The sequence below is a fragment of the Lactuca sativa genome, chromosome 4 (assembly GCF_002870075.4).
Source record: "Lactuca sativa cultivar Salinas chromosome 4, Lsat_Salinas_v11, whole genome shotgun sequence".
Taxonomy (NCBI): domain Eukaryota; kingdom Viridiplantae; phylum Streptophyta; class Magnoliopsida; order Asterales; family Asteraceae; genus Lactuca; species Lactuca sativa.
This window is the reverse complement of record NC_056626.2, coordinates 138,983,374-139,011,351: the sequence shown is the minus strand read 5'-3', so window position 1 is coordinate 139,011,351 and position 27,978 is coordinate 138,983,374. Positions and strand designations below refer to the sequence as shown.

The 27,978-nt window shown below is 35.7% G+C and overlaps 3 protein-coding genes across 3 annotated transcripts; 2 read left to right on the top strand and 1 right to left on the bottom strand.

Moving 5' to 3' along the window:
* Positions 1-12,314: 12,314 nt before the first annotated feature.
* On the top strand, positions 12,315-15,184 carry LOC111895365 (uncharacterized). Its single transcript, XM_023891449.1, has 4 exons — positions 12,315-12,811; positions 12,918-13,643; positions 13,904-14,133; positions 14,241-15,184. Exons 1-4 carry the CDS (start codon positions 12,315-12,317, stop codon positions 15,182-15,184), a joined length of 2,397 nt encoding a protein of 798 aa, XP_023747217.1.
* Positions 15,185-18,029: 2,845 nt separating this feature from the next.
* On the top strand, positions 18,030-19,703 carry LOC111895340 (UDP-arabinopyranose mutase 1). The gene is made up of 2 exons (XM_023891419.3): positions 18,030-18,638; positions 18,725-19,703. The coding sequence occupies exons 1-2, from the start codon at positions 18,315-18,317 to the stop codon at positions 19,499-19,501; spliced, it is 1,101 nt and encodes a 366-aa protein (XP_023747187.1). The 5' UTR covers positions 18,030-18,314; the 3' UTR covers positions 19,502-19,703.
* LOC111895341 (SUMO-activating enzyme subunit 1B-1) lies at positions 19,676-22,435 on the bottom strand. The gene is made up of 10 exons (XM_023891421.3): positions 22,174-22,435; positions 22,011-22,062; positions 21,350-21,545; positions 21,165-21,244; positions 20,953-21,069; positions 20,786-20,836; positions 20,366-20,432; positions 20,155-20,258; positions 19,970-20,074; positions 19,676-19,874 (listed from the first exon to the last, which is right to left on the bottom strand). Exons 1-10 carry the CDS (start codon positions 22,254-22,256, stop codon positions 19,764-19,766), a joined length of 966 nt encoding a protein of 321 aa, XP_023747189.1. The 5' UTR covers positions 22,257-22,435; the 3' UTR covers positions 19,676-19,763.
* Between the last annotated feature and the right edge of the window lie 5,543 nt (positions 22,436-27,978).

The window sequence follows — 27,978 nt, the reverse complement described above, 5'->3', positions numbered from 1 at the left end:
CAATATTAAACTCATCTTTGTTCCATCTGACGATGAAATTGTTGATGTCTTTACTAAGGCATTAGATGAAACCAAGTCCAATGGTTTTCTAAAAAAAATGGGTATGATGATGCCTGATCCTCAATTCTTTCAAGAGGTATGTACTCTCTGATGGCAACATCAGAAAGTATAGTTGGTTATGAAGCAAAATTCTTTTACATTTCATAACTATCACCTCTCGGAACAATCAGGATCATATTATGTGTCTTTTTATCTAACATTTTATCTTAGTGTAAGTTGTACAGCTCCTAAGTCTTGAAGTTCAAAGATCAATATAGTCACATTGGTTAAAATTATATTTCAGAACCCACTTCATAAAATCATCCCAAAATTCAAATCTGGAACGGTAGTAAATTCTTTCTTTTTGCTCCAGAACACTCTAAACATTGCTGTGAAAATTGTCTGAAATTTTTATTGGAATTTTAAAGAATCTTGCTCCGGAATATTAAAGTTTTTTTATTTGGCTCCTGAAGAATTTCAAATCTGACTGGAACTTTCAAAAGGCACTCCGGACCCTTTTCAAATTCACTTCGGATTTTTCAACCCTTGTCTCCGGAAAGTTTCCCAAGTTTGCTCCGGAACTCTTTTTCTCAAATTCTATTTCCAGAATTCTCTATCTCAAAACCCTCTCCGGAATTTTCAAAATCTTTCTACTCCGGAATTTTTCAAAGAAAACATTGCTCCGGAACTTCAAAATCACTTTGTTCCGGAATACACTTCATAATCATCCGGAAGACCAAAGGTTTTTAAGGTGAAACATTTTTCAAATGGTTACTTTTCAAAGGATCCTTATCGTGTCTTCCTTGAAACCCGCACCTCGATTACACGTTCACAAAAGCAACCATCCCATCACCGTTCGTGGTTTCCATTTTAAGCTATCATCCATCCCACCCTTTCGCTATCCTAGGTCAATTCACCCCCCAAAACCGATAAACATTAAATGCAACCCATTTCCATTTCATATCCTCATCATTACCATTCCTGACCCGATCCATTTCGTTCACCTATATAAACACCCTTAAACCCTCATTTACCTCTTTACGCACTCAAAATCTCCAAAATTCCCAAACCTTTTCTATGTTCCTGTGTTCCTCAAGCTATCATACTCCTTCATCAATGGCATATTCGTCTCCGATCAAAACAGCTTCCAAGGTCACCAAATCCATCACGAAGAATAAACCATCCAAAGGATCATCATCATCAATGTCGACTTAACCCTTTCTCAGGGATACAGCTCATCTTTTCTCGCTAAACCGCATGGATTACGACGACTCCATCCGTGTAATGGTATAGTTCATGGCTAATCATCCCATCTCTATCCCCCTCACTAAAATCACAGAACCCCCACTTCCATCGAATCTGCTCTACACTGCCTATGAACGAGTCAAGATTGAAGATGACATGTTGGAGACCAAAATCACCGGTGACAGAATTGAGCCCATTAACAAATCGATGTTTCTCAGGACAATTGGCGTCAAAGAAAACCCCAAAGGTTTCAAGGTTCAAGAACCAACAACCGAGGGATTCCAGCAATTTCTGAATCACATTTGGGTACAATCAAGACTACAAAGCCAAGGAGTTCGAGAAATCATTAGTTTTCGGTCTCTGGACCGTGTTGATGCACTTCATCATCCGAGGGTTGTTCGGAAAGCATGGTGGTACAGACACCTTGAGCAATGACTAGTTGTATGTGGTATAAAGCATCTACTCCGGACGTGACAATGTTGTGGACCTTCCTGAAGTCTTGTGGCAAGATTTCCAGAAATTTGCAATCAAAAAGAAGAACAACGAAATCTCAAGCCCTAGGTTTCGGACACTGACGATTCAGGAGCTTTACAGAGAAAGATCTGAACCTATTCCAATTTCCACCATTCCGAAAGAGGTATATGTTTCCCTTAAAATTTTTAAGCATTACCGCATTCCAGACCAATCTTCCTTTGGACCTATAAGACGTCTTACGGAACATATGATGGCCTTAATACCTTCTGGATCATTTTATTTGAAACACCACCTGGAGACTTCGGTTGTGTTCGACCCAACACAACCTGCCCCTGTCTCCATTGAACCTATTTCGGAAGAAACCAATCTCACTGTGTCCGGAGGGAAGATCAAAAAGTATGCCAAAATGAAGACTTCTTCGTCGAAGTCAAAGCCTAAAAAGAGAGAAAAAGTCATCTCCTCCTCCCAAAAGGAAGGAGCTCATGACATTAAGGTTGATTCTGGCCATCCGAACACCCCACCAACCCACTCATCCGAGGTACCCCTCGATGTTTCAAAACCACTTGCACACACTCACGGGGAGTCTGCTCATAATCCACCCTCACCTTCCTAACAAGGTGATGTTGGTGTTGAAAAAAGTTCCTTACACCCCCTGGAACTCACCTACGAGTCACATTTGATATCCCATCTCCTTCTATACACACAATCCAGAACCCCTGTTCCGGACCCCAAACATTCTGAAGCTGGAGTTGTCCCTCCTACTTCTGGTGCCCCAACTGGTCTGATACCCGGTAAGGGTACAGGATGACTAGGTTCTAATGATCCCCTTTCGGAAGATTTTGTCAGCAGGGCACATTCAAGGCATTCGGAACTTACCAGGTCCCAAGTTGAAGCTAAACTCATCTTGATGCGGAATAGAGCCATTCAAAGCAACCAACCATTTGCTTCTCCCACCGATGATGAAACCGATCAGGAATTTGCTTCCGGAGAATCTCTAGCAACTCCTCACAACAATTTTATTTAGACAGATCTGGACGAAGAGCTTTCTGAAGAAGCGATGTTTAATGACGATGGTACAACTGTTGCTGACACTCACATTCTACCCACTGTGCGATTTCAATCCAAGCCCTCCTCATCAAAATCAGCTTTTGACTTCGGATCATCCTCATCCACTCATGCCAATGAAACTAAATCTCCTCAGAAACTTCAAGATGATGTTGCTACCAACAATCCTGGTCCTTCAGTCAACCCGGAACCTCACAAACACAAGCATCAGCACCTCCAACTCAGACACCGGATCCTCCGTAGGAGACTACATTGATCCGTTTGCTCTTCTTGACATCCAAACCAATGTGTCAGACACCATGAAGAATGCCGATTCCCTTGAAGCTTTTGTAGCTGGGCTCAACTCCAAGATTGATGAGAAAGTCTCCGGACTGGACTCAAAGTTAGATGTCATTCTAAAATCCTTGTCCGCATTCAACACATCCGGACCAACCATTATTGAACGTGAAGCCCAGCTAGACCATCTCATTTCTCTTCGTCTCAAACACACCATAGAAGAGGTTAAATACAAGTATGATGCCTCTGTTGATCATTACTTGGATACCATTACACATATGTTGAAGGTTCACGATGACCTGGTTGCTGCCACCAATGATCTGATCAAGAAAACTCTTGTCCGTCATGAGAAGCAAATTCAGAGACTATAGAAAGAGATCTAGAAGAAGGACGAAATGAACCTGATTATGCAGCAAGTCCTCCTCAAACTTCTCCTAGCTTGTTGGAACATTGTGCATGTTCCGAACAATAAGTTCGATGAAATGTTGTCAATTTTGCAGGACCTCTTCAATCATCTCAAAGCTCAAGCCCCCACTGATGAAGCTTATGACACCCTCACCCTTCAACTCAACACCAGCTTTCAGAAGGTGTTTGAAAAAAAATTCTGATCTAAAAGGGTCACTTATGCTTGCTCCGGTTGCCAGGTCCACCATTGCAAGAGGGGGAAAAGGTCCAAGTCAACCTTGGAAAACTGCCTGGGAATATCGGCTCCTAGATGAAGATGGAAATTCTTATGATGAAGTCCAAGTTCTTTCCGGGCTTCTAGGAAATGATGATGATGATGATGGAAGTGATGAAGAGGAAGTGGAGTGTGACAACCCGTTATTTTCGATATTGTAAAAGTCAACCAAAGTCAAACATGGGTCAACTAATGTCAAACTTATTGTTTTGATCTATCTTATTAAGTTAGAGATAGTAGATTCACCTCAAGATTCTAGTAGTCACTACAAAAATCCTTAGGGATTAGGTTGGACATGAGTACAACCTACCACCCACAAACTGATGGACAGAGTGAGAGACCTATACAAACATTGGAAGACATGTTGAGAGCTTGTGTGATTAACTTTGGTAAAGCATGGGATATCCATTTATCATTGGTCGAGTTTTCATACAACAACATTGGTGACCGCGTGCTATTGAAGGTCTCACCCTAGAAGGGCATGATACGCTTCGGAAAGCATGCCAAACTGAATCCAAGGTACATTGGGCCTTTCGAGATCATCGCTAGAATCGGTCCAGTAGCTTACAAACTCAAACTACCCCAAGAACTTAGCAACATACACCTTACCTTCCACATATCCAACCTAAAGAAGTGTCTATCTGATGAGACTCTTGTTATCCCACTCAATGAAATCGAGATCAATGAGAGCCTCAACTTTGTGTAAGAACCAGTAGAAATCATGGATAGGGAAGTCAAGCAAACCAAATAAAGACGTATACCCATAGTGAAGGTTCGCTGGAATGCCAAGCGGGGACCTGAATTCACTTGGAAGCAGGAAGATCAAATGAAACAAAAGTATCCACATCTTTTCCCTTAGTCCATGTGTATCACTTTAGATTTAATTTCGGGACGAAATTCCCTCTAACGGGGGGATGATGTGACAACCCATTATTTTCGATATTGTAAAAGTCAACCAAAGTCAAAAGTAGGTCAACTAATGTCAAACTTATTGTTTTGATGTATCTTATTAAGTTAGTTTTAAAATCTCTATGTTTTTAAACGTTTTATTAGAAGTGTTACAAAAATTGGAAAATGAATTGCATAAATCTGAGAAGTCTCGCTAGGACCGAAAACCCCCGCATAGGCTTCAAGTTTCGGACCGTAAACACCTCGCAATCGCAAACCATTTTCGACCCTAAATCCTCGGACCGCAAACAAGCTTGGACCACAAACGGTTTTCAATCGAGAACCCTTGGTCTTATCCTCTCGGTTTGCAAACCCATGCATGTGTCACGTCAAGCTTATCCTCCTATATGAGCATGGAACCAAAAACACTTCCTCACCTCTACACCTTCTAACCGAAAACACACTCTTTGCTCTCAGGATCTTCAACCGAAAACTCAACATTTTCTCTCAACTATCATCCGAAAAAGCCTTGAATCTCCTTAGGAACTTGCTAAGAACACCAAGTGTTCTTCATTTCAGTAAGCTATCACCTTCCTTTTCGTGATCTTCAACCGAAAACACTTGAATCATCTTGGTTTCACCAAGAACTCCAAGAACACACCCCTTTGAATCTTCATGTGGCCGAAAACCCAAGGTTGACCGTAAACGCATTGCAGCCTCACGAAAACACTTCTAACACTCCTTTTTGGAAGTGAATCTTACAAATTAGTCTATTTCCTTAACATACTTGTCATTATATTCACTAATTGTATGCATATATATTACGTGAAATGCTTTTAGGACTCGGTTTTGTTATTGGACTTAAATTGTGGAAATAACATCCTATATAGAACCTTCAATCGAATCACTCACATAAGGTGAGTTCATACCCCTACAATTTACCTTTTTCAATGTTTTTAGGGGTAGAGTACAAGAAAAACACAATATAATTGTGTTAACACTTACATGTAAAAGCAAACAAACAAAAGAATTTTTATGCTTATAAATATTGTTAAAACCATTTTCAAACTCTTTTTAAACTATTTTAGATTTCTGTTTATATCAGAATCATATTCATTTATATATTTATGTACAATTAGGCTTTAACATACTTAGGACTATTACTAATATCGTAACTCCTGTTCCTTGTTTGGTTGTGGGCTTAGGGTAGGATCACTAGTCCGACTGTCGGCTAAATCATAATTATACATGCTAAATATATACATGAGTATTAAAACTCATTTCAAAAACATACTTAACTCATTTGTATATGCTGAGCAAATGGGTCTTTTCTCCAAATCATTTACAGTTCAAACAAACATACTAGTAAACTATAATGGGTATAGTTTAGAGAATCAATTCATACTATTTTCTAGATCAGAGAAACATTACATGAATCAATACAAACATACTATTACTTTTCATTACAAAGTATACTATTCATTTACAAGAACAAGAAGGCACATACATACTATACATAAACAAGTTAACTAGAATGTGAAATACTACTTCATGGTACTTAGCAAAATCCTTGCTAAGTCATGTTTTATAATCATAGTCTCTTGGAGGGAGAGCGTGAATTTGTGTATAGATCTATACGGGACTGACAATCCCGCACTTTGGCTATTAGCTATAGTTGGGACCGGTAGGTCTACGGGTGACAAATGTCATATCTTTTTCGACGCCTGAAGAACGTCGTGTATATACTAGTCAATTAAGTATGGTTATAACCTCATTCACATTAAACATTAACTAAACAATTCGGTTTACAAGACAAACATTTCTTCAGTGTTTTAAACAAAACTACTAAAAGATATTATCTTCCATTACATACATACAGTAATGTTCTTACATGAACAAGTATACTATTTTTCTAGTAAAGATAGTCTACAATTAAGGAAAACTTACATTTACACTACTTCAAATACAAACTTACATTTTACAGTATTTCAAGAGAACAAAACATACAAACAGTTGGGTCTTGGGTAAAAGACTACTCTTCATTTTAAGTAGAAAATATAGGATTTTCTGGGAAGTATATTAACATTTTCATGAAACAAATACAAACATTAGACACTAAATACTTATAAACTCACCAACTTAAATGTTGATACTCTCTTTTCAAAATAACTTGTATTCTCAGGGAACCGGTAAATAGGTACACTAGCACAGGTTTTGAGAAGACGAAGCATGTTCAAGACTCGTCTTTTATTTTGCTATGCATTTGGTGTCATACAACTATACAAAGAACACAAATGTATTAACTATATTATTAATGCAATGGATGATGTTGCTTATTTTACTATTGTGCATTGTTATGATATTGTACATGACGTCCTCCACCCCCAAATGTGTCTGCCATCTCGGTTTGGGGGTGTGACATGGAGTATGTCACCAATGCCATAGTTATACTTCCAGCTCCAAAGAAATTTCCTGCCAAGGTGCTTAAAGAGGAAGAGCAAAGAATCTGGTCTGTAGTCTCATGGCCATCCACTATTTCGGATGTGTTCCAAAGAAGTATTCAAATGGCCAAAGCCAAAACCAAGTTAACGGTTGACGCTTTCCGGGCCACTCCATCCATGTTGCCTCCAATTCCTGCTCCAAGGATTGCTATGATAGATGAAGCTTCTCCCCTCCGGACTCCAGACGACATTCCGGAAGAGCCACTTCAATCTTCTCCTCTAAAATTCTCCATTGACGAGGATATAATGCATGTTATCTCAGTTCTCAACAAAGATAAGGGCAAGAAGCCCGTCATGGAAAGTCATCAAGCTCACCACTCCGGACCTTCACCAAAGAAAAAATTTGGATGGTCTCAGGAGTAGATCAACAAAGCCCTAGAGGATAGCATCTGGATCCAAGCGCTTAAAGATAATCCGGATCCAATGTGTGGTATTTCTCCTCTATGTCGAGAAAGTATTCTCTATGATGTCGATATAGTACCTTTCATGTACTATGATATTCCAACAAATGATTCGGAACAAATCGATCTGCCTCTCTCTCCATACAACAAATTCTACATCAAGTTTGCTCCTCTCCACCCAAATGACAATCCGGAGATGATCATCCGAACAGAGCTTGAAAGATTAAAAACATTCTACTCCAAGAATGCACTGCCTCAAAAGGAAGTGTGGATGAGGAAAAGGATAACAAAGATCTCAGGGTTTGGAAGGAAGATCCTGACAAAATTTGAACTCAACTGTGTACTATTCCGGTACCACATCTTCTGAAATAAGCCAACCTCTCACATCATTACTGATGTCGATTTCCCTGTAATCAATCTAAATGACATTCTGACCATTGTTGTGCACTTTCGGAGTCTTCAAAATGACGATATCAGCATGGGTGCTTATCATGTTGCCTTAAGCTTTCTCAAGGACTATGTCACGGAATTTTGTCGATGCGACTATGAGCTAGCACACTTGTTCGGAACCGAAGACTTTCTTGCCAAGATCGAATATGTGTTACTAGAAGCTCAACTGCTAGCTGAAGGACCTATTGATGAACCGGTTCTAGGGTTTGTTTACAGAACAAAGAAGACAAACAAGAAGGAATTATTCAGAGTCCTTGACAAACACCTAGTTCCTACAAGAGCCCTCAAGAAGTTTGTCAGTCGAGCATCCAGGTCCGAAGCTCTTGAACATGTCAAGGCAAAGTTTGTGATTCAGTTGCAGTGGTATATCGAAGTCAGGGATTGGTTGTTTAGAGCTTACGCGTTCATCAAGGAAGAAGCGAACTAAGTTGACTTGATTGCTAAGTTCACTTAGGGGGAGATTGTTGGAACCTGAAAGTGAACCTGTAGCAATCTATAACCTTTTTAGAGTTCCGAAGTCAGTTAGAGTTCTGAAATGGAAGATGTTACGGAATCAGTTTTGTGTCCCGACTTGAAGCCGTGCTCTGGATGAGAAGATCCATTGAAGGCATTTCGGAATGAATAATGTGTCTGGATTGTTAGCATGTTTGAATCAATACTTTATCTAGTTACATTAATTGTATTTGTCACTTAGCTTGATTTAACTTGTCATAGGACTTAGTCTCTTTTGTCAAACACGGATAATCAGAGTGTTAGTAGTAACTCTATTATCCAATCCTATGTATGTAATCAGTCATTACGATGTATCTTGTTCTCCTATTTATAGGAGCATTCAATGTTAAATCATGTGACAGATTATTCAAACATATCTAGCAATATTTCAGTTTACTTCACTCTCTAAACCATTCTCTCAAATATTCTTCTTGTTCTTCATTTATTGTCTTTACTTTTGATCATTATCTTCACTTTTCATTTATATCTTGAATACTTTGTTGATTGTATTAACTCAGACTTGACTGCTCTTGCCATATTTAACTGGAACATTCATTGGCAAGAAAACATTGATCTTAAGCACGAACTCAAGGTTTGAGTTCTCAAACCTTTTCCCTACACATCAGAACGTTTGTTCTCACACCCATAGAGATTACTAAGGCCCAATATCATCCTACGGTCCAGGCCCAAAGGCGAAGTGAACTCCAAATGGTCCACAAGTCCACCGAAGCCCAAATCTCACAGCTGAGCGTATGCCCGACGCTCCTCAAAGTACGCTCAGTGTACTGAGCTCTTGACTGTACGCGCAGCGTACAGGTTGGTACGCCCATCGTACAAACAGAATAAGCATGTTCTTCATTAAGTGCTTAATGCTTGAAGACCTTATGTTCCAAACTCAGATCTAGGTTGTTTGAAGAGTCCTAAGGCATAAAGTTGGCAACTTTATGCCTTTGCATGCCCTATAAGCTCCTACCAACCTTTTACAACCCATTAAGACCTTTCCAAGGGTCTTAACTCATGCATGGGGTTAATACAACCAACAAGTCTGCATTTTTATGACATGGACGAGCTAAACGACCTCAGATCTACCATCCATAATCCCTGGAGTTGCTTAAACTCCCAAGAAATGATTCATGAACTCAAAATGGGACTACATAGAAAACCCTAGCTCTAAAAATGACAATTTCTAAAGTTTGAGGTATTTGATGGACCAGCCGAATCTAAATATGCGGCAGCGGATCTCTGGAATTAATTTTGTTAAAATACAAAAACTATTTTCATTTTCTTTCTTCTGGTGGATTAATTGTTGATTTGACTGAGTCTCGATGGTCGATGGTGAATGGGCTTCCGTCCAAGGCAAGAAGCGTATGTCAGTATTCAAAAGACTTGGACAATTCAATAATCAAGATTCGAAGGATAAGCAGTTATCAAAGATATTGATTACGGTATATGTATCAAACTTATCGTCTCATCTTTATGTTCATGAGTTATGGAATATTTGTGGTTGTATGGGGGTAGTAGTTGATGTGTTTATTGCTAAGAAGAAGAATGAACTGGGACAAATGTTTGCATTTGTCATTTTTATTAGGGTGGGTAATCCGGAATCTTTGTTGAATTCTCTTAGTAATTCTCGAATTTGAAATCTTAGACTGCATACCAATTTGGCTAGGTTCTCTAGGGAGGATATTAAGACTCAGTATGTTCCTGGTTCTAATAATGGTGATGTGAATGATTTTAGTGGTAATCTGGTTGGGAAGACTTCTTATGCTCAGGTGTTGTCTGGTGACAAAATTACAGTGGATAAGGAGGTGAAACTAGAATCTAAATCTCATATGTCTAATGTTAATATTGCTTGTAATGTTGACCAAAGACCAAACTACCCCCTGACACTTATTGATTGTTATAAGGAATTTAGATCAATTGAAAGCACATGTAGTATTTGCCAAGGAGAAGGTTTTACGGATGTGGAGTTTTTGTATGTTAGTGTTCGTTGGGTGCTGCTTGATTTCAGTTCTGCTGAAATTAAAGATTAATTCTTGAATCATGATGGTATCAATTCGTGGTTCTCTACTTTGAAGCCTTGGGACGATAATTTTGTGTGTGATGAAAGAATTATACGTGTTCAAAAATAGAAGGTATTCCGCTTCTTGCTTGGTGTCACTCAACTTTTAAGAAAGTTATTAGTAAATGGGGAGAATTGTTGTCTTTGGAAAAACAGGATAATCACAATAGGTTCTCTATGAATGTCACCATGATCTCGAATCATTGCAGTCTCTTATATGAATCAATTTTTTTTTGAAGTGTTTGGTTTCGAATATCGTGTTCGAGTAAAAAAATTAGAATCTTGGATTCCTAATTTCTCTAAAGGCTTTAATTATGAGGAAGATAATGATTCATCGGTAAGGGGGATCGATGTTGTAGACTCTGATGATGTTGATTCCTTACATTCTGTTCCAGATTCGTTCAATATCGAAAAGGATAAGGATGTTGATTTTAATACAAATGATCATGGGCCTGAACCAAATAATGGTGATTCTCATAATAGTGATCCTTTATATTTAGAGCCTCTAATTGCCAATGAATTATCCAACAGGATGCCTAAGAATATGTTTAATGTTAACTCGGTTAAGAGTGACCATCTTAAGCATATTCATCAAAACTCGTTTTCTCAAGATTCAGATCCAGAGTTTACTCTAGGTTTTACGCCTCTATGGATTGATTTTGGTGCTAATTTGCGTGAAAATGTTGATGTTCAGGGGGGAGGAGAACAATTATAGCTCTGAAACAGAGCAAGTTCAAGATCGGGATGTCAATTTTGATCAATCTATCTTAGAAGATGTTAATTATGAACCTGATGTGGGGCTGATTAAGGATTCTAAAAAAATCGAAGTGAAGGGTAACTCATCTTTCAATTATATTACTTCTCCAGAAATTCCAAAAGGTTTTTCCATGATCGAGCAATTAGAAGCTACCATTGCTATTGGAACTGCTTTAGGATGGGACATGGCAGGTTGTGAAAAAAAATTGGAAAGTATTATTGCTGAAAATGGAGAATTTTTTGGTCATCAATAAATGTCCTCTCAATTAATATTCACAGGTTTGGTGGAGTAGAGAAGAGAAAATGGTTAAAAAATTTGTATCATGTTTATACGGTCAACTTTTTTGCTATTCAGGAGACCAAAGTTTTGCATTTTGATTTGTTGGTGATTAGACAATTGTGGGGTAATTCCTTTTTCGATTTTGCTTGCTCTTCTGCTAGAGGCTTTTCTAGTGGCATTTTATGTGTTTGGAATGGTTTTGTTTTCCAAAAATAAAAGTTTTTATTGATGATAACGTTGTTGTCGTCGAAGGGGTTTGGCATCCTATAAATACTTTGATTATGTTTGTGTCTGTTTATGCTCCGCAGTCGATAAGAGATAAACGCAACTTATGGTTAAAATTAATATTGATGATTAAAAAATGGAATAAGATTGTGGTGCTTATGAGAGATTTCAATGAGGTTTGTGAGGTGGCAGATAGGTTTGGTTCTGTTTTCAATTAGAAACATGTTGATTATATTAATGATTTTATTATGGATGCGGAGTTAATTGATATCAGCATGGGAGGATATTCTTTTACTTGGATGAATAGGACGGCACAAAAAATGAGCAAAATTGATAGATTCTTGGTCTCTGATTGTTTTATGGATAATTTTGTTGGGTCTCGGCAGTTGTGTTAGACAAGTTCATCCTAGATCATCGACCTATCTTGCTCAAGGAGAATGTTGTTGATTTTCCTTTCCGTTTCTGTAACTCTTGGCTTGATATGGATGGTTTTCATGAGCTTGTTGTTAATACTTTGAATAGTGTTGAATTCCTTGATGTTAACAGTATGGTGGCTTTTAAAAAGAAACTTCAGTTTCTCAAGTCGGCAATTCGAAAATGGAATCTTGATAATAGGTTGTTGTTCAAGACGGAAAAAGCTAATCTTAGTTTTGTTATTGCAGCTATGGATGCTCTGGTTGATAGTGGGGTTGCTTCGAAAGACGATTTGATTCTTAGACAGCATTCAGTAAAAAAGTTAACTGATATTCTTAATGATGAATCTAAAGACTTATCTCAAAAAGCTAAGATTAATTGGTCTGTGGAAGGAGATGAAAATTCTAAGTTTTTCCATGGTATTCTTAAGAAAAAGCGAAGACAAATGGCAATCAAAGGAATTATGAAAGATGGGAATTGGCTTGAAGACCCTAATTTAATAAAATCAGAATTTTTTGAACATTTTAGTCATCGTTTCTCTCCTATAGTATCTTCTCGGATGTGGTGTGATGCTCCCCTCCTTAATCGGTTGTCTCATGTTGATGCCGATTTTTTAGATTCTATGTTTTCCTGTGATGAGATATAAACGGGTTGTTTGGGATTGTGGCAGTGATCGTGCTCCAGGGCCCGATGGTTTTTCTTTCGTTTTCTTTAAGGCATTCTGGTCGATTATTGAGAAAGATGTTGTTCGTTTTGTTGAAGATTTCTTTATAACAAGTCATTTTCCAAAAGGGTGTAACTCTTCTTTTATTGCTTTGATCCCTAAAATTACTTCCCGAAAGTTTGTTTCTGGTTTTAGACCTATTAGTCCGATAGGTTGTCAATATAAAATTATCGGCAAGCTTTTAGCTAATCGATTAAGCTTGGTTATTGGCAGTTGTATTAGTCCTGAGCAATCTGCTTTTATTAAAGGCAGAAATATTTTGGATGGTCCTGTGATTCCTAATGAAATTATGGAGTGGTATCGAAAACGAAAATCAAAGTTGCTTGTGTTTAAAGTGGATTTTGAAAAAGCCTTTGATTCGTTAAGATGGGATTTTTTAGATCTTATGATGGAAGAAATGGGTTTTGGTTCTAAATGGAGAAGATGGATTGAAGGTTGCCTTATGAATGCTCGTCCTTCCATTTTGGTTGATGGTTCTCCCACGGCCGAATTTGATATTTGCAGAGGTCTTCGTAAAGGTTATCCTTTATCCCCTTTTCTATTTATTATTGCAATGGAAGGCTTACATGCAGTAATTCGAAAGGCGATGTTTATTGATCTCTTCAAAGGTGCTCCGATTAGTGGTATTTCTCATCTTATGTACGCAGATGATGTGATTTTTTTGGGGGAATGGTCTATTCGGAATGCTACTAATTTAATTAGTATCTTATGATGTTTTTTTCTGTCTTCGGGGTTGAAAATAAATGTTCAGAAAAGTAAGTTGTTTGGTATTTTCGTGTCTGAAGATGATATTAATGACATGGTTGCGGTGTTAGGTTGTGGGGCCTCAGTTTTTCCTTTTACTTATCTTCCGGTTGGTTGCAATATGTCGCGTATTGTCAATTGGAATGGGGGTTTTGAAAAGTTTAAAAAAAAAAAAAACTTTCTGGTAGGAAGGCTCGCACCCTTTCTATTAGAGGCCGAATGGTGCTGCTTGAAGTTGTCCTTGGGAATCTCCCTACTTATTATATGTCCATTTACAGGATGTCGGTAGATGTAGAAACAAGATTGGAATCTATTCGCAATAGTTTTTTTGTGGGTGGTGACTTGGAAGATATGAAGATGACTTGGATTGCTTGGAAAAAGTGTTTGGATAGTAAAGAACTCGAGGGTTTAGGCATTGGTAGTATTTATGCACTCAATATCTCTCTTTTATTCAAATGGATTTGGAGATTTAGAATGAAGCCTAATGACTATGGGTTATTGTCATAAAAAATATTCATGGGGTAGATAGGGGTATTGATAAAGCTTGCATTAATAGTTCTTTGATGTCTCCATGGAAGATGACGATCAATGCAGTCATATCCCTTTCAAAAAAAGGTTTAGATCTTTTATCCTTGTGTGTTCGAAACATTGGGAAAGGGAATTCTACTTTATTTTGGGAGGACGTTTGGTGTGGTGATATCCCTTTAAAAACTCAGTTCCCTAGGGTTTTTGCGCTTGATTTGGAGAAAAATTGTACAGTGACTTACAGATTAAAGTTGTGTGATTGGTTTTCAATTTTTAGACGCCATCCTAGAGGAGGTGAGGAGTTGGTTCAATTTACTGCCTTAAAGTCTTTTGTTGGCCTCGTGGTTCTTGGTGAGAATCAAGACTATTGGTTGTGGTCTCCTAATGCTTTTGTGGGTTACACAATTGCTTCTGCTAGGACTACGATTGATTCCCAATTTTTAGAGATCTCTTCTCAATCTACTAGATGGAATCGCTTCCTGCCTTCCAAAGTTAATATTTTGTTTTGGAGACTGCGCTTGAATAAAGTTAATACCATAGTGAATTTAGATAGACATGGAATTGACATTGGTTCTGTGTTTTGTCCTATTTGTGGCAATGATGTTGATACCGTCAATCATCTTTTATTTACTTGTGGTCAGGCAATGGATTTATGGAGTCTTGTTTCTAGATGGTGGGAGGTGGATATGCCTTTATTTTCCTCTATCTCGGTATGGCTTTCTTGGTTAGATTCAACTCGTTTGTCTATCCAGATCAAGAGATGTCTAGATGCGGTAGTTAACACCATGTTTTGGGCGTTATGGTCTTTTCAAAATAGTTTTCTATTTGCGAAAGACAAACCTCGTAAGACGGTCATTTGGGATTCGATTCAATCTCAATCTTTTTTTGGATTGATTCTAGATGTTCTAAGTTTAGAATTAACAGGGTTGATGGGTGAAAACTGAAAAGCCGGTCTTTCGTAATCACTTAATGAACTTTTTTTTCTAGCTTTTGCTAGTTTTATATATTGCCGTTGTTCTAAAAAAAATACAAAAACTATTTAAAGTGACTTTTTCCGCTACAAAGTCAAGTGCCTATAAGACATTCTCTTTTTATAATTTTGGAACAAAACAATTAATATTTCGAAAGGTTTGTCATGTTATCCAGAGATTATACTTTGAGAATTTACGTTTATTCTTAAGTTTGATTTATTAAAAAAAATCTGAGTTTGCCGTCACATTTTTATGTCGTGTTGATGCTTATGTTAGTATTATAATTTATCTATTTTTATGTGTTGTTACACCTTGTTTTACTTTAGTCTTGTTCGTCTCATTTACATGTTATCGTTTAAACATATGGGAGATTATCTATATAACACACTCATTCTAAGCTATGAAGGCATGATTGTCTCCACCTACCTTGACAATGAACAGGTAAGATTGAGAAAGATATCTTGAGTATTGAGATAATGAACAATCAATGACTGGTGATTGAGTAAGATATCAAATTATCATAGGCGTTTAAGAGAAATCAGATTAGTAGTTAAGTTTAATCGAGAAAGTGAGAAAGAATTTAGATTACTAGAGATGTTTAATCGATGAATCATAAATCTTGAGTATTGAGATAGTGAACACTCAATGACTGGTGATTGGATTTGGGCCATTTAACAGATCAAGGCTAAAAAGAATTTGGCCTTCAACTCCTAACCCAATACAACATCTCTAAAATATGGGCCCTTAAACATTTGGAAGGCCCTGGCCCTATGAACAAATTATGTTATATTTGATGCTACAGTAAACGCCACATAGGATTCGGTGTCAGTAAATCCACCTTAAGGATATAATAGAAACCCAAAAAAAATGTTGGGTAATTATTCCATCGAATAACACGATGACCTTTGTATCGTAAGACATTTGAAGAATTAAGACTTCGGGTAGACCTTTGCAACTTGATGGGTAACCGAGGATGGACATATGAAGACAAATATAATAATAACTAGATATGTTGCCCATGCTCCGTATGGGCCGTATGCGTCTCATTTGAGTGTTGTTTTTGTTAAAAGATGCAGGTGGGATAATTTGATCCCTAATTTTTACAGACGGAGACGGACAGATAGAGACAGGAAAAAAACAAAATATATATATATATATATATATATATATATATATATATATATATATATATATATATATATATATATATATATATATATATATATATATATATATATATATATATATATATATATGCGGGCCAATATATAAAAAATATACCAAAAGAAGAAAATGACAGACGGCAGAAAGTGTAACAAACAGTAAAAAACAAAAAAAAATGTAAATTAGAGGACAAACCCGGACTTTGCCCTCAGGCCGTTTTTTGTGTTTTTTATAAAAAAAATATAAAAGTTTAGACTATAAGGATCAAAAATGTCAAAATGACTATAGAATTAAAGGGTTGAAATTACCAAGTTTTTAAAAAAATGGCCAAAGTTGTCAATTCCTTAAAGTTTTGTGGTCAAACTTTGAATTTTAAAAAGTTTCTAAAAAATAAAGGACAAAAGGTGTCAAAATGACTAAAGAATATGGGACAAAATTGACAAAAAACATGTATATATAAAGGATATACCGTTTTTGTCAAATTTTTAGCAAAGTTACTGTAACTAAGATACATATATATATATATATATATATATATATATATATATATATATATATATATATATATATATATATATATATATATATATAATAGAAACAAACCACTATAATGTTTTTAATACACATATCATTCGTATTTGTAGCACAAACCCAATGATCAATATGACATAAACATACCATTTAGGTTTTATGTTTTGGAAATTTGGCAACTTTTCGTCATTATTGCCTATTGGGCCTCAAATGCAAGAAAAGCGTGGGCTTAAACAATACAGCTAATACCTACTATTGTACAAAAGCAATTTTGATTTGTTGCTAACATATAAATGTGGGGTTTTTTTTTACATAATGTGAACTAAAATAATTAAATTCGATCAAGATAATATATTGTTATAAGTACTGTAAAGATAAAAAAAGATTTTAACTGTTTGTATTTTTTAAACAAACTCAAACCTTTGTTATACACAATTTCCAAGGACAATAAATTTTGGTTCCAGTTTTTTCTCTAGTACGACTACCGACACATCCCATTAAAATCTTAACACTGTAGCATGTCCTTTTATTTGAAAAAAATAAAAAATGTCACGAATAAACATTAGTATTACTCAAGAAAAGTACTTTAGAACAAACAAATAATTATTTTAGGAAATTACTTATCATTACTTTTTATGTAACATTACATGCGTATTTCACCTCCAAATACTTATGTGACTCGAGCATTTCGAGGTAAAAATCCAATCACGAGAGTGCTAAGGTTAAGATTTTAATGGCACGAAATCTTCTCTACATACTCAAAACTATTATTTACATTTATTATTTTTATTTTATTCTTACTTTTCTAACCTGAATTCACGTAACAAAAGTCGGCCTAACTTAACGTTGCATAACGAGATTCAGTGTTACAGAGACGCACCTTTATATTTATTTCTCACATGTCCCATGTTATAAATTTTGTACTAACCAAAGCAAAGTAAAATTAAACTATTTATTTCGTAACCCTTACGCCATTTACTTCTCGAAATTCACACCCATTTATGTCACTCATAACTCAAAACTACTTACCTATCATATAATTATTTCCAATTTTATGATATACATTTAACAAATTATCATGGAATCTAAATTTGAAAACACATTCATCTCATTCTCAACTGCTCTATATGTATTTTTTTGACAGCTGGTTTAATTATTATTATTATCATGAGTAAAATATTTATAAAAAGAATAAAAGAAGAGAGATGAACACATTTCACCCTTCTTCTTAACGTGGCTAACCCCCCTCCCCCATGTGACACCACTCGGCAACTCACTTCTTCCTTTCTTCTTTCTCCTTTTATAAATAATCTCCTCTGACTTCCACCAAAACCCCACAACTCCCTCCACGTCTTTCCCTCTAACTTTCTCTTTCTCTCTCAGTGTTTGATTCCGGGAAGTCTTCGCGATGTCTGTGCCGGCGACCACCGTGGTACCACCGTTGACTGATGAACTCGACATCGTCATTCCCACGATCAGGAACCTCGACTTTCTGGAACAGTGGAGATCCTTCTTCCAGCCTTACCATTTGATCATCGTTCAAGACGGAGATCCGACCAAAAAAATTCACGTTCCTGAAGGCTTCGATTACGAGCTCTACAACCGAAACGACATCAATCGGATCTTAGGTCCGAAAGCCAGTTGCATTTCCTTCAAGGATTCCGCTTGTCGCTGCTTCGGATTTCTCGTCTCCAAGAAGAAATACATCTTCACCATTGACGACGACTGCTTCGTAAGATCCAACTCTCAACTCTCAACTCTTTAACACTAATTCAATTCTGTATAATAACTCTGACACGTGTATGTTGATTGACGAAGGTTGCGAAGGATCCATCGGGGCAAGAGATCAACGCATTGGCACAGCACATTCACAACCTGTTATCGCCATCAACGCCGTTCTTCTTCAACACATTGTACGATCCATACAGAGAAGGTGCAGATTTCGTGAGGGGATACCCGTTCAGTTTACGTGAAGGCGTAACCACCGCGATCTCCCATGGACTCTGGCTCAACATCCCGGACTACGACGCGCCAACACAGCTCGTGAAGCCACGCGAGCGTAACACCAGGTACGTCGACGCTGTGTTAACCATCCCTAAAGGAACTCTGTTCCCGATGTGCGGAATGAACCTAGGGTTCCACCGGGAGCTCATCGGACCGGCGATGTACTTCGGACTCATGGGCGATGGTCAGCCGATTGGGAGGTACGACGATATGTGGGCCGGGTGGTGTGCGAAGGTGATTTGTGATCATTTAGGGCTCGGAGTGAAAACGGGATTACCTTATATCTGGCACAGTAAAGCGAGTAATCCTTTTGTTAACTTGAAGAAGGAATACAAGGGGATTTATTGGCAAGAAGAGATTATTCCGTTTTTTCAATCTGTTGTTTTGCCTAAAGAGTGTACAACTCCACAGAAATGTTATTTGGAGCTTTCGAAGCTTGTGAAGGAGAAGCTTTCACCTGTTGATCCTTATTTCGAGAAGCTTGCAGGTGAAATGGTGACATGGATTGAAGCTTGGAATGAGCTTAATCCATCCACTGATGCAACACCAACAGCAACAACAACAGCAGATGCAGTTCCTAAAAAGAAGTAATCTTTTTCGTTGCTAATGAATCATCGATCTACTTTTAGTTATTATTATTGTGGGAATAATGTTTCTTTAGAAACTGTTTGGATGACGGGATTTGTTAAAGTATTGAGGTCTAATTTATACTTTTTTTTTTTTTTTTGTAATTTTCGATGTTATAAAGCAATCTATTTGGAGTAATTTAATGAGATACAAGAGTCTTTTCCTAGATTAAATGCAGCATTCAATTCGTTAATAATCAGAATCTACCTGACAAGAAAGTAAAAGTTCAAGGGGTAGAAGTAGAAATATCCTCTATGACGCCTTTTCCGTCAACCGCGTCAAAAAAGAAGAAATTCTTTAACGGATCGCCTTTTCCTGATATTGCTTTGATTACTTCCTGTTGATTTAAATTAAAATGAGTAAAAAATAGTAAAAAGTTATATTTAAAATTTAAATTAAATTATAATTAGATTTAGATTAAATTAATTTTACCTGACCAAGGATTCCCCCAAGTACAGCAGAAACAGGAGGAAATTCTTTAGTCGACACGACCAATCTTTCTAGAAGAGTGTCTGGAATCTGGGATTCATTTAGCGACTGTAATAAAATTTAAAAAGTTATAATTTTATTTAAATAAATAAATAAATAATATGATTTAGCGTATATTATATCTATACATGTGCAAGGCAAAGTTCATTTCTGAGTTTTAACACGTTTGCCATGTCAGCAATTGAAGTTTCTCCAGGTTTGCGCTTTTCCACCTCTTCAAACCTTTCTACCACTGTAACAAAATTAAAAAAAAAAAAAAAAAAAAAAAAAAAAGTTAAATTTAATTAAGAAATTGATTAATAAATAAATTAGAGAATTAAGATTGTGTTAAAGGTGTACCTCTCATAGCAAAGTAAAGCTTTGACATACGCTTAGGAAGAGATCTCCATGGTATTGCAATTGCTTCCTGTAAAATAAATAATCATACACGAATTTTTATTTTTTATACATTTGACAAAGTAAAAGTTGATTTGAGGATTCAAGTAACAATGTAACGCAAATATAGAAAATAAAACAAGCTTTGTTGTGTATAAAAGCAAAAGGGCATGTTTGTCTATAAGTGGATAGTAGGTACTTAAATAATACAAACATAAAACAATATTTTCTTTAAGTAGTTGATTATTTCTTTATTTTTTTCTTTGGATTGTTGACAATTGCCAAATCTTGTTGAGCAAATATGTGTCACATGTGAGAATTAAAATTAAATCATCAAAATATAATTCTAACAAAATTTTATTTTAAAACATGATTAAGTCATACCTCAAATGATGGATACTGCAACTGGCATTCAACTGTCTCATCAATCTTTTTCTGCAAAGAAAAAAAAAATCAAAACATTAATCATACAAGAGTGAAGAGACTTTGTGTTTTAATTACCATTTGAGTTTTTATAAAGTAATAAGAAGTTAAAGAATCAAAATCATCACCTTAGCGTAACAATACTTCTGCAAATCAACAAATATTTCACCACAAGAATCTCTACAATCCACACTGTAAAACGCAACTCGTTTTGATAACTTCCTGCATTTTTCATTCACTGATTTCTGCAGTATCAAGGAATAAGAAAAAGATTAGTTTTATATGGATTCAAATAAGATAGAATTAAATTAAATCATTAATATGAAAGAGAATAATATACTTTGGCTGCAAGTAAGCAGCAATTGATAACCACAACATCAAACTTTTCAAAGAAATCTACACCAAAGCTTGACAAATCTCCTGTAGAAGAAAAAAAAAAGCATTATAAGGTCTTAGTAAGAATCAACTTAAACAGATTACAAGATTCAGATTAAAGGATTGGGTCATCTTCTCTAAAAGGGATACCTTTTTCTACAGAAACATGAACCATAGGATTGAAATCTTTCAGTGAGTCACAGCAAAGCTCTGCAAGAGAACCTCCACCACCCATGTTTTCATCAAAAGGAATCAGAAAGTTAGCAGCTAGTGCTTCTGCTGTGACTGGATTATCATCATTCAATGTCAAACTTCCTACACCAGCAAGAACAATGTTCTTGCAGAACTGCATTCATAAACACAGATGAATTGAAAATCTTGTGGTATATTGTGTTAATGTTTAGATAATACAACAGAATATAATGGAAGTCATCACTTGGTTCAAATAATCAAATTCACCAGTTCAAAAGTAGGTAGATCTATTTATAATCAATGGTGAAGTTGAATATATGAGAATTGAAACAGAACACGATTTGAAGAAGATTTTTCTGTGTTATATTAACAATATCATTTCTCATCTAAGTTTCTAAGCACTTCCAATGGTTGATCTAATGTTAGATTATGAAAGTATAGTCTCGGAGAAAGAGTTTGATAATATATCAGAGTATTAGACTTCAATGCAGTTACTAACAAACGCAAAAATGGTGTTTAACTAAATACGAAATCCTTAATTATCCAGATATTGAGAAGTAATCGGCTAGTTATATGCAAACGAGAGTGTAAAAAAGTAAGGAGTTGGACAAAGCTTAACCTCTACGGCGGTGCCTTTGAGTCCACTGACAAATATATGAGATTTGCTGAGCCTGTAACGAATCAACAAATTACAGTTCAACATTTGTATGAAAATTAGTCATATTGTGGAATTAAAGCTAGGAAAAATACAAAGGAGAGATGAATACTGATCAAGTGTGTACCTTCTTTGCGCATCAACGCCCCAAACCCTAATTTGGCGATCATACAAAGCGGTTTCCTGCTCAGTCAACTCCTCGCCGTTCATCTCAAAATTCGATCAAATAACACTGTAAAATTCGATCAAGGAGAGACAGGTAAGACTCTGAAGCGAAGGAAGCAAGCGTCAAGCTTGGTGGACAGTATCTATGGCGGAAATTTGCGACTTAGAAACCAGAAATCGGAAAATTGACGAGTTTCAATTTTCAAATCTTTGAGCTTTTGGGGCTTTACATTAGAAAATATCTATTAAAGCCCAATAATAAACATAGGCCCAGGCGCCCAGCGTATTTGTTTGTTTTAATAAATTACATGAATGGTCCTGTAGTTTGGAAAAAGTTATGTGTTTAGTCCTTCATTTTTATTTGAGATTGAACCGCCCATATGATTAGGTTTTGTTTCAGGTTCAGCCCTTACGAGACTTGAAAAATGACTTTTATACATTTATTTATCTATTTTATAATTAACTTATTATTTTATTACTTATTTATTATCTGGTTTTTATTATTTAGATATTAAAAGTCACCCTGATCTTACACACACCCTCATCCATAACACTTTATCGATACACGGTTATCCCTTTTCAAAGCTTCGATGACTTTCACTTAGGGATGAGTATCGGAACTGACCAAAACTGGAACCGGTCTGGGAACCGAACTTGGTGGAAAATAGGAACCGAACCAGACCGCTAGTTCTACCGATTCCTGGTCCTATCGATTCTTGTTGTCTCTTTAATGTTGGAATCGGTACTCAAGAAATAACAATATATGGTTTCGGTTTTTGTTAGTTCAACCAGTTTTTGTCGGTTCTACCGGTTCCAGTCTCTGGTTCCAAAAATCCACAAGAATATCGTCTCGGTCTCAGTCCGATCAGTTCTATTCGGTTTCGGTTCCGATTCCCCGGTCCAAATGCTCATCCCTACTTTCACTATCTTCACATTTTCAGTAACATCCACTGTCTTCACCGGATGGAAGTCAAAAGCAAAATCTCTCAAGAACCAAACCGGATGGAATCAAATTAATCGATAAATCTTTCACCCCTAAACAACAAAATAGAAAGGAAAATAAAGAATACAAATAAAAACGAAAAAAGGCAATTGTACACCAAAACTAGAGATCAATAACTCATAAAGCAATTCCCAAACTTTAAGAACCTGGAGTTTAAACAGATTTGACTTTTAGTCAAATATTAACCAAAAGGGCAAAATATTCATTAATAAGAATTTGATAAGTTTATGAAGTTGTCACTTCATGCAAATGGCCAAGATAAGTCTAAGTCGCTCATAAGAGGTTAGATAAGTAAGTTCCAGAGAAGAAATGTATGAGAATATGCATTTTGTTTAAAAGGGTAAAATAAGAAATTTTATGATTTTTGGGCCAAGTTTGTGACTTAATAGATTAAGACTCATATTAATTCATTAATAAATGACTTAATACAGTTATAGAGTATGTTCCCACATTCGTGTGGAAGTAAAGATCATTGAAACGGGTAAAGAATGAAGGTGTTATGAAGGTTTGAATTTGGGATAAAAGTTGTCCCTAAAGCTGGAATGGAATCAACAATGCACTTTAATAGAGTTGTAGAGTATGTTCCCACATTTCCAAGACACGGTGTGTAATTTGGCTTCCATTGACCGAATTCAAATGGTCATCACAGCGGCGGTTTTGAGGCCAAAACGTAGGTTATAACCTGTTAAGAGCTCATTTCGATCCATTTGAAGGGAGGATCGATTGGTAGCTCAAATGTGGAAATTTTGATGCCAAATTCATGCCATGAGAAGTTAGAGATGGTGGGTTGTTATGATTTTCAACCTCTCCCTACACGACGTTGTAGATTAATAATTTCCCTGCACGCCGCTTCATTGGACGTCGAATAGTTTCTGAATAATAAAGAAAGCTATCTTGCTCGAATTGTAGCTAGCAATCAGAGGCGGGGGTCTCAATCCCCGTATAGATTCATACATATCTTTCTAGCTCTCGCAAGATTAACGATTACAGGTTCGGGGTAGCCGAATGTAATCGGGCTAAGGATGAATAATAACAACTCACTAACGCATTAGCGTTATGTATTTTATCTTTTATATTTCATTCTTAGTGATTTCTTTTAACTATCCCAATATAAATCTTTTACTTTATATTTTATAATTAAAACTTTTTGATCTCATAATTATCTTGTGTGTGTGTGTGTATATATATATATATATATATATATATATATACATTTGAACCTAACTCTATATATATAATGAAAACATTTGAACCTAACTATATATATATATATATATATATATATATATATATATATATATATATATATATATATATATATATACACCCTAATTATGGTTAATTTAAAACAATATATTTGGGCAGAGTAACGATTAGGTACATGCATATCCCTATTGTTGACCAACATTACTTCTAGGTCCTATGTTATCCTAGAGAACCGGCCATCATAACATCTAGGTAATATCTATTCCTAGACTATCATACATCATAACTATTAGGCATAATATCATAGCTTACAACTAGGTATAGTATCTATGGCTACATTATCCTAATGTTTTCATGCTTTATATAACGATTGATATTTATAAATATAAATACATTTTGATAAAGCAGTTTGATAAGCATGTATTCCCTCCGTAAAACTTGTAAAATTGTGAAAAGAGGCCATGAACTCACCTTAGTAGCGAGATCAGGGATGTCCTTGCTACTGAATCTGAAATGTCGGCCATTGGGAGGATTCCTTATATAGATCAAGAGAGAGAGAGAGAGATTTGGGTCTGAAGAATTCAAAAGTGAGCACTTTTATTTGTAGTGCTTATGCGAACGGCGTCATGCACTCGACTCGTGGCTTTATCCAGAGTTTGTCACGTGTCACACTTCTAATAGTCCATGTCTCTCCAATCTCGACGAATCTGGGTGTCAGACATACACATCGAGCATGGTGTACACTTGGTGTGCAACTCTAAATCTTTTATAAAAATTCATATCTTACTTATATAATTCTTATTTACCTCCTTATATATTTTTGTAGCTCTCTGCTAGTACCACAACTTTCTTTAAGGCTACGTTGCCAAATTTGAACTTTTATTTTTAACCCCTATTTTATATTTTTCTAAAAATCGTATCTTCTTTATACGAACTCTATTTTTGACATTTTTTCTTTTAAAGTTCTTATCTCTCGGAGTGCTATGGTTTTTTTTTAGTGACGTTAGCCAAAACTCAACCAATTTATGTAGGGGTGAAAGCGGTGCGGTTCAGTGCGATTATTAGCAAAAACCTCACCACAGTTTAGAGCTCAAATGGTTTTAAGAGTTCAAATATATTAGTTGTAATAATAATAAAAAACCATAATGTATAAGACAATTAACTTAAATCACAAACAATTAATATCTTAAAAACGTTAAATCGATAGTAATTAACAATAAATTTCTTAAAATTGTCTAATTTCACCATTTTCAATGTTAAACATAACAAAAAACCATACTTTTGTCTTCTAGTATTTTATTCATCTTTCATTTATGAAACTTGTCTTATTTTTAATATTTAATATATTAGTAATTAATAAAAAAAAGTTGTATATATTATATGCGGTGCGGTGCGGTTTTTTTGCAGTTTTTGAAAACTAATAACCGCACCGCACCGCACCGCAAATTTGCAGTTTTAAAAAACAGAAAATCTCACCACCGGTTTTTATTGCGGTTACGGTTTATGATGTTTTTGCGATTAATTTTAGTTGTTGTGCTGTTTTTGCTCACCTCTAAATTTATGTATACTATTTTGATGTTGATAGGTTTATTAACGCGGTTGATTTTTACTTTTTATAAAATTATAACTCCTCTCGTTGGAGTCAGATTTTTACAACTTTTATATCTTAGGGACCACTTTGTTGTTCACTTTCCAAGTACATTAACTCTTATTTAATAGTGGTACCAGTTTTGGTCACTCACTTTTGATCCTATTAACCTTATTTATAAATCATAACGCATCTAATCATATTTTCCCGAAAAATGAAAAAGTCTATTATTGTCATTTGTCGATGCTAATCTCTAGTGATGGTTGATGACGAGAATTTCCTAATTGTCACAAGATTCGAAATTCGTAAAAAGGAGGGAAGAAAAAGATACAGAAAGCTATAATGGAACCTCTAGGATGGCTTTTGTTTTCAGATTTTATAGGTCTAATGGAACATTTGGAAAGGAAGGAAGATACAGAAAGATACACCGAATTTCAATTCCTATATCTGAATTACGGAAACGTAAGCAACCGAATCAAACTCTGATTCTTATTCGAATGAACACCGGTGTTGTTGTAAGCTCTGATAGTCGGTCCTACCTATTACGTTTGATTTCGTTATTTCCCGTCCAAATCGTTTTCGATTATATGTTCAATTGTTCATAGATGAACATGATGAACGCAAACAAACCTATAGATGGATTTTTTTTGGTTTTGTTAGGGCTGGAAAATGTTGAATTAGGGTTGGAAAGTGGTGATTTTAGAGCCGGAAAACATCATCATGGCAGATTTGTACAAACATTAATTTTTGATCATGATCTTGCTTATGTTTGATCTGAAATGGATGTGATACTGATTAAAGTTTTATGGGAACTAAACTGGAATGGATCTTATCTATTAAAACAAACACATTCATATACACATAGGAGGGAGGGAGAGAGAGAGAGAGAGAGAGAGAGAGAGAGAGAGAGAGATGTTATTTCCTTTATAATAAACAAATAAATAATTAGACCAGTTAAGTGAGCTGGTATAATAGGTAACCAGGTTACCCCTTCGTTTTGTAAAAAACGGCATATTCGATCTGACAAAACCAACTTTGTTCTCTTAAAAGACACGGAAATAACTTAAGAAACTGAATGAGCAAATATACAAAACATCGTAGGACTACGATATCATTTTCCCTACATTAAATATCGTCCGATTGCAATTGTACGGGTATGCAACCCCTAATTCATAACATTAACCAGTTTAACGTCCCGTTTGTTAGTTTTTGTCTGGGAAAATGTTGTCTGGTAAAGTGCTGTTTGGGAAAGTTTTCTGACTGGGAAAGAAATAATGTTGTTTGATTGTACATCTGATTGACTGTGCTGAATGATGAAAAAATGTAATAGAAAATAAAAAATAAATTTAAAAAAAGTTATTAAAAAAATTAATAATCCAATAAAGAAAGAAAGAGGCGAGGTTTAGTGTATAATTGTCTTTCCAACTCATTCAGCCAGAAAGATATGATTTTGGGGCTTTTTGGGAAAGATATATCTTACCGGGAAAGACCTTTTTTTTTGTGCAAATCAAACTGTTTTTCCGATCCATTCAGCCAGAAAGATCTATTTGGACTTGAAAAGATGCGTATCAAACGAGACCTAACTTTGTAAATAATAAGTGTAAGCTACATGGATGTCTTTATCCTAACTTTTGTTTCTTTTCATATAAAAACCCAAAGAGAACACGGTATTTTATACCTACAAAACAATAATGCCAATAAAGTAACAAATAAAGAGATTTAATGTTATTGCTGTTAATTATACCAAAAATGCATTAACATTATCTTATATAAACTCTAAGAGAACACATTATTTTACTTATACCTACACGACAAAAATGCCCATAAAGAAACAAATATAGAGATTTAATATCATTTTGTTAATTATACCAAAAATGCATCAACATTATCTTATTAACTCTAAGAGAACACATTATTTTACCTATACCTACAAGTCTACAACTCTACAAGACAATAATGCAGATAAAGAA

What these genes read in the sequence shown, in the direction of transcription:
- LOC111895365 (XM_023891449.1), top strand. Translation starts at nt 12,315, where the DNA reads ATGGATGGTTTTCATGAGCTTGTTGTTAATACTTTGAATAGTGTTGAA. An exon ending in ATAGTATCTTCTCGGATGTG is followed by an intron (nt 12,812 to 12,917) that starts GTGTGATGCTCC and finishes GGATTGTGGCAG; the next exon opens with TGATCGTGCTCCAGGGCCCG. An exon ending in ACTCGAGGGTTTAGGCATTG is followed by an intron (nt 14,134 to 14,240) that starts GTAGTATTTATG and finishes TTCATGGGGTAG; the next exon opens with ATAGGGGTATTGATAAAGCT.
- LOC111895340 (XM_023891419.3), top strand. Translation starts at nt 18,315, where the DNA reads ATGTCTGTGCCGGCGACCACCGTGGTACCACCGTTGACTGATGAACTC. An exon ending in CCATTGACGACGACTGCTTC is followed by an intron (nt 18,639 to 18,724) that starts GTAAGATCCAAC and finishes TGATTGACGAAG; the next exon opens with GTTGCGAAGGATCCATCGGG.
- LOC111895341 (XM_023891421.3), bottom strand. Translation starts at nt 22,256, where the DNA reads ATGAACGGCGAGGAGTTGACTGAGCAGGAAACCGCTTTGTATGATCGC. An exon ending in AGAAGTATTGTTACGCTAAG is followed by an intron (nt 20,837 to 20,952) that starts GTGATGATTTTG and finishes TTTTCTTTGCAG; the next exon opens with AAAAAGATTGATGAGACAGT. An exon ending in GCTTTACTTTGCTATGAGAG is followed by an intron (nt 20,259 to 20,365) that starts GTACACCTTTAA and finishes ATTTTGTTACAG; the next exon opens with TGGTAGAAAGGTTTGAAGAG.